Source organism: Desmodus rotundus, chromosome 8 (assembly GCF_022682495.2).
Source record: "Desmodus rotundus isolate HL8 chromosome 8, HLdesRot8A.1, whole genome shotgun sequence".
NCBI classification, from domain to species: Eukaryota; Metazoa; Chordata; class Mammalia; order Chiroptera; family Phyllostomidae; genus Desmodus; species Desmodus rotundus.
This window is the reverse complement of record NC_071394.1, coordinates 108356110-108371469: the sequence shown is the minus strand read 5'-3', so window position 1 is coordinate 108371469 and position 15360 is coordinate 108356110. Positions and strand designations below refer to the sequence as shown.

The following is a 15360-nucleotide window of genomic DNA, read 5'->3' as shown; positions in this document are numbered from 1 at the left end:
TCCATATGTTCCCAGCGTACTTTGCAATTCCTCCCACCCCTTGATTCTGCCCTTGGCCCTGTGACTTGCTTTGGCCAATGACATGTTAGCAATTGTGACAGAGGCGATTGTTTCCTCTCTCACCCCAGCATCTCTGCCTAGGAGATGACAACATGCTCAGACTAGGGTCCTAGAGGAAAAGACACACAGAGCCAACCTGCCTGAGGTCCCCAGTTGTTCGGCCACGGCCATCCTAGATAAGCTGAACCTGTCAGCTGCGAGGCCCAGGAAGGAGCCCAATCAAGACCAGAATTGTCCAGCCATGCCTAGTCTAAATGGCCAGTCCAGACTGTGAGCAAAATAAATGCTTATTATTTTAAGCCACCGAGTTTTGGGATGGCTTGTCACATGTCACTATAGCGGACAGCTAACTGAGAGCCAGTGCTGAGGTGATGAGTGTGCAGCCCACTCCCCCACTGAGACCTGGTTCGGGTCTCGCTCCTATTTCCACCAATCACAGAATAAGCAGCAGAGGACTCCTGGCCTAGATCTCCTGATGTGTGATTGTATTCGATCCAGGTTTACTGAGCACCCATTAGGTGAAACACACCACAGTTACAAAGGAATACGGTCACGGCGCACCCAGGAGTTTCCAGTCTACAGGGGAGCCAGCCCACAGGACAGATGTGGGCACTGCTGACCAGAGGAGTGGGACGGAAGCAGGGGGCGGGTCACTTCTAGCCATCCAGTGCCCGCGGAGGGTCGGCGGGGTACGTGTGGCGCGGCATCCCAGGCGAAGGGATTTGGTGAGCTAAGAGGACTAGGATGTGCCTAGGGATTCAGTTTAACCCTTGCATTTTTCTCAAACCCAAAGCTGAGCCTGCCTTTCTGGACCCAGTAAAACGGCCTCAGATGCCATGCAGCTTATGAAAGTCATCCTTTAGTTTGGAACTTACAGACTTTTCAAAACTATGTCCTAATTAGCATAACACCAAACCAAGGAATCAATTTAGATAATCAGGGTTAAGCACAAAGGATTCTTGAAAGACTCCTACATTTTTCACGATTTCTAGTAAGAAAATAAAATCCACCAAGACAGAAGTGTATTGCTGACCTTCATTTTTACTTAAATATAATGCTCTTTTAAGAGGGTAAACCAAAAAAAAACTTTACACAGCAAATATTTTACATAAATGTAAACATGCACATCTACTTCATAATTAAGCAAATAAACTTTTAAAATCATTAAAGAATGAGACAACGAACCCAAGACAGAAATAACAGGAACAACAAAAACACATTTCATAAATCTTCAATTGGTCTTGTCTTCCAACGTACTGGTTGAGGCCTGAGTTTCAGAAACCCTACCTTCCTTGCCAAATGGAAACATCCAAATTGACTGTACCTAATATATATCCACACATCATAGTATTACTCTTTCAAAATAATGTAATAAATACATCACACATACACACACCCACACATGTCCTACTTAACCAGCCTCTCAAACAGGGAAGTAAGGATTTTGGAATTTTCAAGTTTCCCCCTTACTGAAGCACATACATAGTAATACCACACATCGAAAAAATGATCCTGGTACAGACATAAAATAGTTAATGAGTGGCATCATTACAAATCTCTAGTTTGTTTGTGCTGAGTTCTCCCAAGTCATGTCTTTACTGTGGCTTGCCATGCTCCTCAGGTAATTAAGACTTAAGTCTTCTCATCTTGCCTAACGACCCCCAGTGTGGTAGACATACAGAGCAAAGAAAAGGTGATTTTTAACAATTGAGTTAGGAAACCTCAAAATAACGGAAGTCAACATCAATAGTTTTCAGCTGCCTCCAAGTGCCTGGAATGTTTTCTCTGTCCACCCTCTACTCCGCAGGCTGGTTCTCTCCGCCTCCTCCCCACCAGCGGTAAGTGTCCGACTGTCTATTCCTTTGGACACCCCAGGGGAGAGAGGTGAGAATAACAGTCTCTGCTTTTAAGGAGTTCGTATAACCAGAGCCCAAGCAAGGAGCCAGTGTGCACACACTGCACCGCAGCCGGTAGAAAAGAAGAGGATGAGCCTGACGGTGCCCTGCAGGAGATGGCGCCTCAGGGGTGAGGTCTGGCGGGCAAAGGAGGAGACACTGAGAAGGCACAGAGGCAGGAACAGCAAGGCCCGTTTGCTGGCATGAGCGTACCTGTGAGCAGCAGCCTGTAAGGCCAAATTCTTGATTTCTGAAAAGAAAAGATTCCTTACTCCGGTGGGTAAAGTGGGGGCGTGCGGGGGGAGAACCACCGAAGGCTTTGTGCGAAGAGCCAAACTGGAGCCACACTAGAGGACACCGTGCAGGGTGGGGAGGACAGTCTGAGGCTGGGCAGGCTTGAGTAGCCGAACCCAGTGCTACACACAAGCATTTCCTACAGAAACAAGCCCCGTTACCTGACATGCCAAAAACCACAGTTCTCCCTATGTATGTGAAGACTTTGGGAGACAAAAAAGAGGCTTAAATAGTTTCAGTTCAAGTTCCTGAAACCTGCCCGAACTTGAGTAAGTTAAGAGCAGTGAAACATTCCTATATCCAGTAACAATGCCTGTCTCCCAGTCGTGACCATCACCCTCCCTGAGCTGTTATTACTAAGGAATTATAGAGCAATGATCAATTCATTACCAGGAAGTTCCCATGTGCCATTACACCCACTGGCACCTCGTGACGGGCTGAGCACCCAGCACAGGGTTCAGGTGCGTACCCACTACCTGCATTTGGTAGAGTGGTGTGTGCGTGCCGCTGGACAATGGCCGCTGGTCCCCATCTCCAGCTCCTGGGGTCACTATGCAGTTAACACAGGTGACTCTTTAAGTCTCAACTCTTAACCAAAGCTGCCACCTTGGAACATCTAGGTCCAGACTGCATCCCTCCGCTAGCTGAGGAAGGTGAGGCCATCTGAGTATAGGGACCCCTGGAAGGAAAATCATACTTAATGTTCCTGATACCCACTAACTGAAGTAGATGAAATTTTTCAGGACATACTCAAATTACAGAAATGGAACAATTGATCACAAACTAATTATGGGACATTCACTCAATATGAATCATTTACTGGTGACCAGTTTCCTGCAACAACAGATTCATCTGCAAACTGCAAACTGCAGAAGGCAATCTTGTGACTTTCTTCTAACTTTAAAACTACAAATCAGTGTGGGAGTCAGGCACAAACAGTGGTACAAAAGCATAAACATAAAGATCTTATCAGAAGAATGTGCTCATTTCATATTGCAGAACTCCTATTTATATTCTGGTTTTTGAAAACCTGCTGCTGGTTCATTTGTTCAGAAAGGTGTCTTCACTGCGCCTCTCTTCCACTCCTGCCTCCCCTACTAACACCCACCGAAGGAAGAACACTTAGCGTGGACCCACGGGGAACTAAAAGCCTCAGGGTCAGTGAGTAGTGAGAATAATTCAGCAGTGGTTTGATCTGCTACTCCAGCCGCATGCACTTCAGGTCTGTCTGGATCTGAATCTGAGCTACAAGTGCCCAACACTCTCATCTCTTAGGATGCAATAAAAGTTCCTATGCACATCCATCAGTCTCATGTGTAAGAACCGCTGATTCCAGTAAGAGATTCGAGAAAGGGAGCAGTGGGGAAAGCCTGGACTGGGCCCAGGAGGCTAAACCAGCTGTGTGCTTCCCTTGTTTGTAAACGAGGGGGCTGAACTGCCAGGGCTCCAGGGTCCTGCCAGCTGACACTTGAGGATCCCCCTGAAGCCCATCTCTACACAGGCTTGTCAGGCTGGGTCAGACAGAACTTCCTTACCACTTCGTTTCCACACTTTACAGTGGTTTTAACTTACTTCTATGCTGCAGTTTGAGGTTTCCCCCTCTCCCCTACCCTCAAAGACTGTCTCTCATTTCACTGGTGCAGACCACTTGGTCAACCTGGGGTGTACAGTGGAATCACTGGCCTGGTGAAGATATGGCCTTTGAGTACCTAGACCAGGGCACATCTGTCTGTTTTTTCATTAACAGTGTTAACCAAACAGAAAGATAATTCTGTTAGTTCTTCTACAGATCTACTTAAACTTCGAAACATGAGATTGTTCAAATATTACATGAAAAAAATCACCCATCACCACTAAGTTAAAGACTCGAGTATCTGAGAGCTGCAGAGCCTCGAATTCCTACTACAGTCACTGATCCACGTTTTCCTCTTGGCGATGGGCTCCACGCAAAGTAGCCTGGTCTCGCAGCAGATCTGTGCACCGAAGTGCTGATTTCGAAAGACCCAGCTCTAGTCATCGCTGTCGCTCCCAGATTCGCTCAACTGCAAGTCATTTCCTATTAAAAAAAAGAGGAAAACCACAAATAATCAAACCAAAAGTACACAGTTTAAAAACGACTTTCTTGCAGTTCTTTGGTTGACTGCCTTGGCTGTCACTACAGCGAAACTGGACCAATCCAATTTTGCAGCAGAGAAAATCGATTTGGCTCTGTGACAAGACTGGTGCGGTCAGTGTTTGGAGAGAAATGCTATTTTTGGTATCTGCAAAATAATGCTGCTTACTGGGTTGACCAGGGGAGGAGTAGTCAGACACTGTTATATGTGTTAATACAAAGTAAACAAGAAACATGTTAGTAGACAGTAAGAAAATAAAGGGGTGGGCCAAACTAGATTTACAGTTGTGAGTACGTGAAGGCGAGTTTATTCTTGTGTTATGGTTTACTAATCATTGTATTTTCCATACGAACAACTAATCCAGGATTACACCACAAGTGAACTTCTGTTATTTCCAGACTGCTAATCTCTAAACCATCTCTTCTCAAAGTTTGCCCCGAGGACCCTGGGGCCCCCTGAGACCCTCTCCGGAGCTAACCCTGAAGTACTTCCTTTTCCATCCGCATACCTGTGTGATGCCAGATTTCCTTCATGTACTTCAACCTAAACAACTAATGGCAATGGGCTGAATGCAGAAAGCACATGTAAGAATCCATCTTTCTGCTAAGACAGATATTAAAGAGATTTGCAAAATTTTAAAGCAATGTTACTCTTCTTACTAAAGATTTTTTGATTTGGAAAACTTATTTGTCATAAAATTATTTTTGTTAAAATGTGATGAGTTTTAAAAATGAATTATTGAGTATCTTAAATATTTTTACATCAGGGTTTAACAAATTTGTGCTATTTAGTGTGACTTTAGGATTTATAAGTTGGTTCTGACTGATAATCCTGGTTTAAGTAACTCTAATACTTCATTATGCATAACATTATGCACAGATTAAGGTCTTGCCATTGGAGAGCTGCGGGACAGAAGGACCTGGAGACATAAAGAGCTAAAAGGAGTTTAAAGCACTGGTGGGTAGTGCCGTAGTGATGCCCACTGTACCATTTTTTGCTCCTTCGTTCTAAGAGAAAAGAATAATTTAGCATTGACTGGGCAAGATGAAGAACTAAGTTAAAGCCACAGTAGCCTTCTGGTACTATTCCCCTATGAATACCAAACTCCCAATGTGAAACTTATAATCCCCAGCCAACGGAGAAGAGAACCAAAGAATACCCTGATATCTGGAATCTGGGCCCATATAATGGGACAGTAGACAATATCCTTCACTGATAGCATAACAGTGTTCAACTTACTCAGGTAGAAAAAGTATAGTGGTTCTCCAGTGGGGATGATTTTGCACCCCACCCACCCAAGGGCAAAGTGTCTTGAAACATTTTTGGTCGACACAATTAGGGGAGAAGAGGAAGTGCTTCTGGAATCTGGTGGGTAGAGGCCAGGGACACCCTCGGCCATCTTATCATGCACAGGGCGCCCCCCACAGCAAAGATTTATCTGGTGCAAAATGCCTATAGTGCTGATGTTAAGAATACTCTCTGCCTGGTCCACAGTAGCAAGGTTCACTAGGTTAGCTTTTCCACTATTGCCTCCAGGCCTTCCGACCTCCTCAAAGGAAGTCGTACCAGGGAGAGCATTCGTGAGGACTCTGGAGAGAGGAGAACGTAGAGCACTCTCCCCACCTCCAAAGCAAAGGGATCTGTTATCGCTCTCCTGTTTTACTTTAGTATTGACTGCATTGAAAGCCAGCCAGACATTACAATGTGTGTTCCTTTCCCTGTTGCCAAAGGCTGGCTGGTCTCCAAATATATCCAACAGCACAGTCTGGGGACCCTGGGTTCTTGGGACCGAAGAAGGACCTGGATTGGGGGACACTATGTGGCAGACAGCACCCCTAAAGGGTGATATCTGCAAAAATAAAGAGTCTAACTGCTCATGTTTCAGCATTTTCCAGAATATTTAAAACCTAATTTGTGCCAGTGAGGAAAAGAGAAAAACAGATTTTTTAGTTGCATGCTTCCTTTTTTAAACTATTTAAAATTTCTTTCTTTCTGCTCGACATTATCTTTGTCTGGATCCTTTCTAATGCTTTACATGTCTTCAGGTTTACAGATTTTCATCTAAGGTAAACAGAAGCTGCCACCCCTCCCAGCCAGACGTGGGGACAGCACACTTACGGAGGGTGTTCATGAGCTGGCTGCTTCCCTGCGGCCGGCTGGTCCCGTTGGCGATGACCGGCCTGCTGCTGTAGGGCTGCTGGTGGGACGGCTGTGGAGGAGACGCGGGGCCGTTGTCCTCACCTCCGCTGCTGGAGCTGTCGTCCTCGCTGCCTGAGGAGCTCTCCGAGTCGGAGGAGCTGCTCCCACTGCTGCTGCTCATCTGTTCAATAATGTCAACTTCGGCCCTCAGCTCTGGAATGAAACGGCACGACAGGGGTCAGCACAGCAACCATTCTTAAGGCAGCACGCTGAGCCTTCTGTAAATAGCAAACTGGCAAAACCAAGAGCAATGGGGGAATAACTTAAAACAAAGTCCTGCTTCTCAGTTCCTTAGAAATGTACAAACAAAATGACCAAAACCAACAAACAAAAACACCTAACTTGTCTCCAGAGACAATAAAAACATTAAATTCACCCCAAATAACCAAAAAGCAAACTGCTTCGGCACAATGACTTCTGTGTAAGAAATGAATTAAGTATATTTTGTCTTTATCTACTAAGAAAATAGTGAGCTATAGGAGTAAACACCAAATAAGAGAAGAGCAATATTATGCTAACGGACTGAAAATATCTGACTAGGGACTGGAAGGTCTGAAAGCTCATTTTGGATCTACCTCTAACCAGCAGGGAGACCCAAGTGGAAGTCAACGAATTTTCCAAGACATTCTGGAAAAATGAAGGGCCAGGCAGACAGCATCGGGGTGCTTTCCAGTTTCCATGTCCCACGAGAACCTGGAACCTTGCAGGAGGAACCACGGTGTCAGAAGAAACGTGGTGGAACAATACCCCTCCTCTGCCCTCTTCTTGTATCTGACTGCCCGCCACACCTGCCAGGTACTGCGTTTCTTACGATGTAAGGCAGGGAAGGGAGAACATGTTTTAACCATGCGTTCCAATGTCACTGACTATAGCAAGGATACACAACAGATTTTCCTGTCCAAACACACCATGTGGCCTTAAACAGCTACGGTTCCTTTAAGCATAATGGGAACAACTAGCCACTCATGGCACAATTCCTGTTCAAGTAGAACAAAAATCTCCATAAATGGTATTCCAATATCCACGAGGGGGAAAAAAATTGAGCGGCTGAACAACTGTGCACCGTGCAAAGACTGAGAGCACTTCTGTAAGGTGGAAAAGGAAAACTCCCAAAGGACAGCTCTTCCTCTTTCCCTGTTGACTATTGCTATCGATTTAATCGTTTCATAAAGTTCTACAAATAGGAAACCCAACACTTACCCTCACAACTTCCTAAGAGTCTGGGCAACTAAAACCACCCACTGCACAGGAGAGAAAGCAAGACAAGCTTCTCTCTGAGGTAGGCACTGAAGAGGGCCTGACCAAACTTCTCTTTTTAGGCCACTGCCCATCCCACTGGTCCTCATGTCACTTTCATGTTTGTGTGGTAGTACAAGGCACTGGTCATAATTCTTTCAATGTCCCTCTTAACTAAGTATTATGCTAACACTGGCACGCTTAGTTTTCAGCCCCAGGACTTGGAATTTTCTTCTCCTGAAGGCTTGCAGGTGTGCAGCTCATGCTTGTTTAGACCCTGGGCCTCTGGCCTTGGCCGGGTAGCTCAGATGGTAGAGCACCATCCCGATATGCCAGGGTTGCGGGTCCCATGCCTGGTCAGGACACGTACAAGAAGCAACCAATGAATACATAAATACGTGGAACAACACACTGATGTCTGTCTCTTCCATCCTTTCTGTAAAATCAAAAAAAAAAAAAAAATCCTGGGCCCCTAAGCAGAATGCTGCAAATACAGCCACAACTCCAGTCACTATGCCTAGACTGCCCTCGTCAAATGAGGTACGTGGGAGAGGCCCCACCCACACCACTTCCGGAAGGGTGAACTCTGCAGAAATTTTTTAAGGGCAGAGAATGCCCATGCCATCACATTGCTATGGCAGCCTTGTGATCTCCACGAAAACATCAACACCGAACTACTCCAAGAAGCCACCGTGCCTCCAGAAAATGCACCCTACCTCTTTTGATGTCATCCAGCTGAGGCTCAGGGGAAGGGTTATCTTTCAAGGGGGAAGTTTTGGGTCCAACTGGAGGCTTTGTTGGAGCTCTGAATGGCAGAGGTGGCGGGGGCGGCTGTGACGGCTGTGGGGCACGACTGGGCTGCTGCTCCATCCGGGCTTGGATTTTACTGCTCCCCTCAGCCCTGAAATGGGACACAGATATTAAACTGCACGGACAAAGCCAAGGGTCAAATTTGTCCAGGTGACTGACCACCTGGAGTCTCTGCAGAGCTCCCTGCTTTTCAGACTGCTGCAAAATACATTTACATTTTATCGCATGAACTAATCACTGGACAACCATCGCTGTATTCCAGTTATGCACGGGTGCCAGACACACAGAGATGAGTACCAGAGACCCTCAAGGAGCTCACATTATAGCAGAAGCAGATAAAACAGAGATGTAGAATACAATGTGACTATGAGAACCCATTTTATTAATAGAAAATATGACGATTAGACTTGTAAACAACATAAAGTGATAATCACAAGTGTATGAGTTACTAACAAAACTAGTCCTTGAAATACTGGCCAGTTTGTAAATTTTTCCAGGATCTCTTTACTGCTTGCTCATTTTGTCACATACCAGCTCTTGCTGGCAGACAAGCCAAGTGTTCCACCCCAAACAAGAGAAAATTCTATTCATTAACAATTGTTAAGTGGACTAGCCCAGCACTTTTCAAACTTTAGTGTGCACGTGAATCATCTGAGGATCTCATTAAAATGCAGATTCTCACTTATTAGGTCCTGAAATTCTGCAGTTTCAACAAGTATCCAAGTGATAAATGCTGCTACTCCCCAGATGACGCTGTGTAATAAGAGAGATGCTCACAACCACCAGCTATTGGAAAAGTAACAGCAGCACCTGCTTCGTGGAGGCAATTAATACAAATACACTGAGCAGCAGGGAGGGAACAGGCGCTCTGCGGCACACTGGCACCGGGCTCAGGTAACTAACCACCTCACTTACCCTCGGTCTCCTTGTCGTGTGTGTGTTTTAAGGATAACAATAACACCTTTCTAAAAGTCACTTATAGATGAGAAAAGATCATTCCTAAAGCATCCAGCATCGTTCCTGGCATATAATAACTCCTTAATAAATGGTAGCTACTCCTTATTTTTTGTGAAAGAATGGCTTGAGGAAGCATAAACAACAATATCAGGCTCTAACACTCTTCAAAATGTAATTGCTATATGACAATAATTGCTATATCACAATGTAACAACAGAACCACTGGATTATTTCTACTTATAGAATATTGACTTTAAATAAAATCTAATTGGTTTCATATCAGACTTGAAACACCTATTAATTAAATATTAAAGAGCACACTAGTTCAAAAAATAGGCAACATTTTATTTTGGTAGAATAATGATCTCAATGGATGTAATAAAAAATGGTTTTTTTACTCTAATAAACCATATGTATTATTCATTTATTCTTTCATAAGTCTATAAATTTAAATCTTATTCCTTAAGTGGTACTAATTTCAAAAATCATGAGATTAATAGAATCAATTTACATATAAAGTACACTCCATTCTCCAATGGCTTTCGCTTTTCAGGTCTTAAAAGCATTATTTCTTTCTTCTACATTTGAGGAAAAGATATTTTATTGATTTGTCTGAGAAAACACAGGTGGAGTTACTGAGATTATCAATAGAACACTGAGTACCCAGACACTCCCAACCTTATAAAATAACTGAACAGATAATACAAACGTCACATCACGCTGTCTCTGGTGATTCACATACCTCGTTTTCTTGACCTGAATGCTGCTACTGAGCTTTTCCAGCACATATTCACCAGTGTCATGATTAATAATAAGCACGCAGTCTTTCTGGTAAGGCCGCTTGTTCCCTTTGAACACCGTCATTGGTGGTGTGGATCCCTGCGTGGCACACACAGCGTAAGGTTATCGGCACTAAGCACGCCAGTTATGAACATCAAACCTGAATTTACAGGTGACTCTGCCTTATCAAATCTTTTATTTATCAGAGAAACCCCAAGAGAGCTTCTGGTTTCCCAGGCAAAAACAAAGAAAAGGGAAATGATAATATAGCAAGAGCCTGTGACTGTACAACTGGTTCTAAGTAATCAAGAAAGGGAACATAAAATTGTAAGTTACTATGTATTATTCTAGGGACTCAAGAAATGTTACAAATAACAGTGAAGTGTGAACTGGGGAAAATAAATTAACCATTACTTGTGATCGAGCTTCCACTATGAGAAGTAAAACTAGTGGGAGATTGCTAATATTTCCTTGTAATTGGAGAGTTCAGGGCTTCCTCCTCATGCCAAGTCACCAACAGAGCATCTCGAAGGGCAGCTCATGATTCTGGTCAGCTCAGAGCAAGCACATCTGCACTCACCTGCCTAGGCCCTTTGGTCACGACCCCACGGCTCTGAGGTCCAATAATCACATCTCTAAAGCTCCCATCTAGCCCTTCAGCCTCGCCAGCACCACTCACCCCGGGCTCTGTGGGCTCCAGAGCAGAAGGCAGGAGGCAGCTGGCATTCTCTCAGATCCTTAGAATTTCATTCGAGGGCTTTAACAAGGCTTCTTCCTGTAATACCTGCCCCTCCCTCTCTTTCAATTATTCAACCTACAAATCTACTCAAAGGTCACTTCCTTAGGAAAGCCTCCCCTGGTTTTCTAAAATAAGCATTATGTTTTCTTATACTTAAATTTTGTATCATAAACTCAACAAGGGCAAGAAATGTGCTTGTTTTACTCAAGACTATATTATCAGTGTCTAGTAATGCACACAGTAGGTGCTCAATTAATATCTGCTAAATATAGGACTTAATCCTTTGTATAGAATCAAAAACTGTTTGGCTCCTCACTCGTACAGTAAAAATTTAGAGTAGGAAGCGACCTTAGGGACCATTTATCTAACCCCTTCATTTTACATTTGGGAAAGTAAGGTCTAAAGGGAGATGATGTAACCCGCCAGAGGCAACAAGCAATGAAACAGCGGTCTGGACTAGCAGACAAGCAATTTTTCCAAAATACAAGCTTCCCAGGTCTCCTTGTCCAGTGCCTTTTCATTCTATCACAGACTGGCAAGAATTCATTGTGTGCCAGGATAGGGCTGCCACATGCAATGAGTGTTCACTGACAGTATTTTGTCTAATCCTTTGGGGTTTACGATCAGAGTGCAGCCCTGGGCAAGGCCTCACAAAAGCCCTCTATGCAACAGTTCTCAATTCAGCTTTTCACTGGGTTCGCAGTTGCTCAGTCAGCTGAATGCTCTGAACCTCTGCTTTTTGCCTGAAATTATCGGCCTACACTTCACCCTTTGCCAGATACTACAGTACAGGAAAGATGGAAGTCCTGCTCCTGCCCACCTTAACTCCTGGCTTGGCAGCACCACACTCCTAAACCGTGATGGCTGTTTATCAGCATGGAACCTGTGCCTTTTTTCTATAGAGTTGCTTGGGGGGCAACTATCCATGTTTTAAAAAGGGGCCAGATGTCTGGGTAGGATCCCTGTCTACTTTATAGCAAATGGGACCTTGGAGAAAATCACAAAGAATCATTTTTAATCAAACACCTAGGAAGTATGCATTCTATTCCACCCCATACCCTAAATTCCATTTTTCCTTATGCTGACACTTCAGAAGATTAGGAATTTTTAAACAGTAGGTAATTCAAATAGTAATGACACGAAACATGAGAATTCACTGTGATTCTACATTTCTAAAAAACAACAATGGAATAAACTTACAGGGATATGTGGCAGTGTAATTGTGACTTCATCTCCTTTGCCAACCTGAAGCTCTCCTTCACAGGAAGTATCTATAGATGCTGGCTTAAAATCATCTAAAGGAAAAGGGGAAAAAAAAGTATCCACCACGTTTCTTATACTAAGGGTTTTCTAGGCATTCACATTTAACAATTATTATTCAAATAAATGGGAAATACAAATAATTTAGGATATTTTTTAAAAACTATGTCATTGTGGAAAGCTTCCCACACACAGAAGCAAAGAAGACAATACAGTAAGCCCCTGTGCACCACCACTACCCAGCCTTGGTAATTACCGACTGAGGACAATCTTGTTTCAGCTACGCCTCTACATACTTTTCCTCCCACCCCACTGGATTCTTTTGAAGGAAAAAAAAGCTAGAATTTATATACCATTTTATTAAGCAAAGATACTCCCTTCTCCCGAGTGACAGATGAAAATCAATGCTTATTATCCATTATTAAAGTGCTTTATTAGGGTTGCTGTGAGATCAAAAGCAACAACATAATAATAACATTGTGTGATTGTAAAACCCTACATAAAATATGAAGCTACAACATCATATAAGCTTTCTTCCTGCAAACGAACTGTCGAAATCGCGATTTGCCACACTCAAGTTCCATTGCTTTAATAAAGAGACTCCTGTAGATGCTGGGAGTACACGGCTTTATCTCCAAGGGTTAATCCTGCCTGTGTTTCTGAATTGCAATTTAAGCACAATTACCCCATTTTAATATATGTCTGCTTCAAACTGCAAGCTAGGTGCATCTGTAAAGTGTCTCATTTAAACTCCGCATTGCCCTTCACTCTACTAAAATATCAGCTTAGTAAACTGCTCAAGAAATGATGGTCTTATCACATTCCATTATCCATTATCCCTCTGAAAAAGTGGATGTGCTGCCAGTAGTTAGCATAGCAATGTAATGGCAAGGCAAGTGACCACACAAAGATGGAACTTCATTATCCAACACGCCATCTCTCTAAGTGTTGAGTCACATCTATTAGCTCCTTTGGCAAAAACATGTCTTAACCAGCATTAGCACTACAAAGACAGGAAACTGGGAGCCTGTGAATCACCGCATCCCAGTCAGCCAATTAGTAAAAACCAAATCTTTACCCAGGACACAGACTGGGAGTGCCCTCCCCCAACAGAGTCTGTAATCATGTAGAAAAGGAAGGTCCAGCATAATGACTATTTTGACATTCTTTATACCTGCTCTCTTCTGCTTCCAAGCATAGATCAAGCTTTAGCTTATTCCAGGCTCACGAATTCTAATTTTATTCTTCACCTACAAGGGGCTTCGTCCTGAGTCAGTCAGGGCAGTATAAGTGACCTCAAAGAACATCAAAATCAAAGGAGATGCAGAAAGCGGGAAAAGGAAGACTGATGGGGTGCAGAGAGGATGCGGGTTCTTTGGCTGCAAGAAGGAATGAAGCGCAGTGTCTCGGGGTGCCCAGAGCAAAGGAGGACGAGGAAAGAAAGCTGAGGAAAACGGGGGAAAAGAGAACGAAATAGGAGGGAGTAGGTGAGGCTCACGCGCAAACAAGAAAGAGTCCTTTAAACACAGAGAACCCTGGTGGGGTCATCAGAAAGGGGGGTGGGGGTGGGTTACTGGAAGAACTAGCGTCTGAATGTGGGGTCAGGTTTTTCGGTAATAAAGAGGGGGTAGGTTTGGCATAAGGGAAGGGCCGGCTGGGGCGATGAACAGAGAAAGGGGCCAACGAGCTTCAGAAGAAGGGTTTGAGGCCATAAGGCAGAAGAGGTGGAGTGTCGAAAGGTTTGGTTAGAGAAGAGTGAGTTTGAAGCGGGGTGGGGGGGGGGTAGGTAAAAAGGGAAAAAATCCAAGTCCCGGAGGACCTGGGGTAAGAGAGAAGGGAGCTGACGTAGGCAGGAGGTTCCCCGTACTTTGGGGGGGCCGAGGTTGGCAAGAGGCTGCTGGAGCGGCCGAAAGGAACCGCTGACTTACAGCGAATGGTGTGGAAGGAGGCTCGCGGTCGCTTTTCGAAGCTCTCCCCGAGTCGCAGGCAGTGTTCCTCGCGGTCCAGCAGCGGGTTCGCAGTCCCGTTCATGGCCCCGCACGGGCCTCGCGCCCGGATCGGGGCTCTTCCGCCGCGGCCACGGTACCCGCTTCTGGCACCGGCGTCCGGGAGAGCAGCGTTCCCGGGACAACGACCCGGAGCGCAGCGGGAATCCAACCGACGCCCACCCGGCGCCGGAAGCAAGTCTCCTCCGCGTAGGGGTGGGGGAAGCCTTTGAGGAAGCAAGGCCGCGGGACTTCCGACGTCGGGGAGGCACTTCTGGTTTCGTAGCGGAAGTGACGGAGGCGGTGCCATGGCAATAGAATTCCGCCGGGATTCTGAGGTCCTCAACGCTGGTTTGTACATGTTCAGTGTTTTTTCGCGGCGGCTCCCAAATTCTGCTTCTGAAGCCTGGGCCTGGGTGAGGGCTAAATGCGCTCGGCCCTACCCCTCCCAGTGAAGCTAAGGACAGCCACTGATGACGGTGAGGCTAGAGCGCGGCGGGCTAGATTAACGCGGGTCTCGTAGCCTGTATGACAGGGTCTCCGCAGGCTGTCGCGGGTGCGTCGGCCGAGTTTATCCCGAGTCTCCTGACACCGATAGATCCTCGGGACACTACGCCACGAGTCACTCGTCTCTTCTTTCCCTTCATGCCGTGTTGGCGGTGCGAGGGCCTCAGTCTCTGGTTGTGAGAGAGCTTCTTATGATCAAAGACTCAGGCCACCCGGGCGTAGCTCCATCTTCCCCGAAAGAAAACTGAGTTTCTGATCGTTGGGAAACGATCCCACTTCTGTCTCGCAGTTGACCACCCTCATCCAATACGGGCAGCGGTTGCAGTTGTTAAGGCACCGCAAAAATTAATGAGTATTTTCTCTCCAAGATTTCTCAGTCAGTTCTTGAGAGTGTCCTTTTTCTAAACTAAAGAGATTTAGTTTAATGGATGACTTATTCTGGTTTGGAGTGCGTGAGATACCTGGGCCCCTGAATGTCAGCTCTCTGATGGTGGAGACTTTGTCTTGATCTCCTTTGTGACCTC

General features: G+C 45.2%; 2 protein-coding genes across 5 annotated transcripts in view; one reads left to right on the top strand and one right to left on the bottom strand.

The window, feature by feature from the left end:
* Positions 1–1081: 1081 nt before the first annotated feature.
* On the bottom strand, positions 1082–14791 carry EAF1 (ELL associated factor 1). Its single transcript, XM_024565968.4, has 6 exons — positions 14273–14791; positions 12285–12379; positions 10308–10444; positions 8515–8699; positions 6482–6715; positions 1082–4305 (listed from the first exon to the last, which is right to left on the bottom strand). Exons 1-6 carry the CDS (start codon positions 14688–14690, stop codon positions 4259–4261), a joined length of 1116 nt encoding a protein of 371 aa, XP_024421736.3. The 5' UTR covers positions 14691–14791; the 3' UTR covers positions 1082–4258.
* Positions 14628–15360, top strand: part of METTL6 (methyltransferase 6, tRNA N3-cytidine) — a 16046-nt gene continuing 15313 nt past the window's right edge. For all 4 annotated transcript variants that reach the window (XM_045199832.3, XM_024565969.4, XM_045199831.3 and 1 more), the window contains exon 1: positions 14628–14808. The gene's annotated coding sequence lies outside the window, so the exon portion shown is untranslated. The remainder of the gene's footprint in view (positions 14809–15360) is intronic.

Bases quoted from the DNA above. Each gene is read 5' to 3' on its own strand.
- EAF1 (XM_024565968.4), bottom strand. From the start codon at position 14,690: ATGTACAAACCAGCGTTGAGGACCTCAGAATCCCGGCGGAATTCTATT. The intron at 8,700-10,307 runs GTATGTGAATCA...GTCCCATTTCAG, and splicing joins ATTCAGGTCAAGAAAACGAG to GGCTGAGGGGAGCAGTAAAA. The intron at 6,716-8,514 runs GTAGGGTGCATT...GTTTCATTCCAG, and splicing joins GCTGGATGACATCAAAAGAG to AGCTGAGGGCCGAAGTTGAC.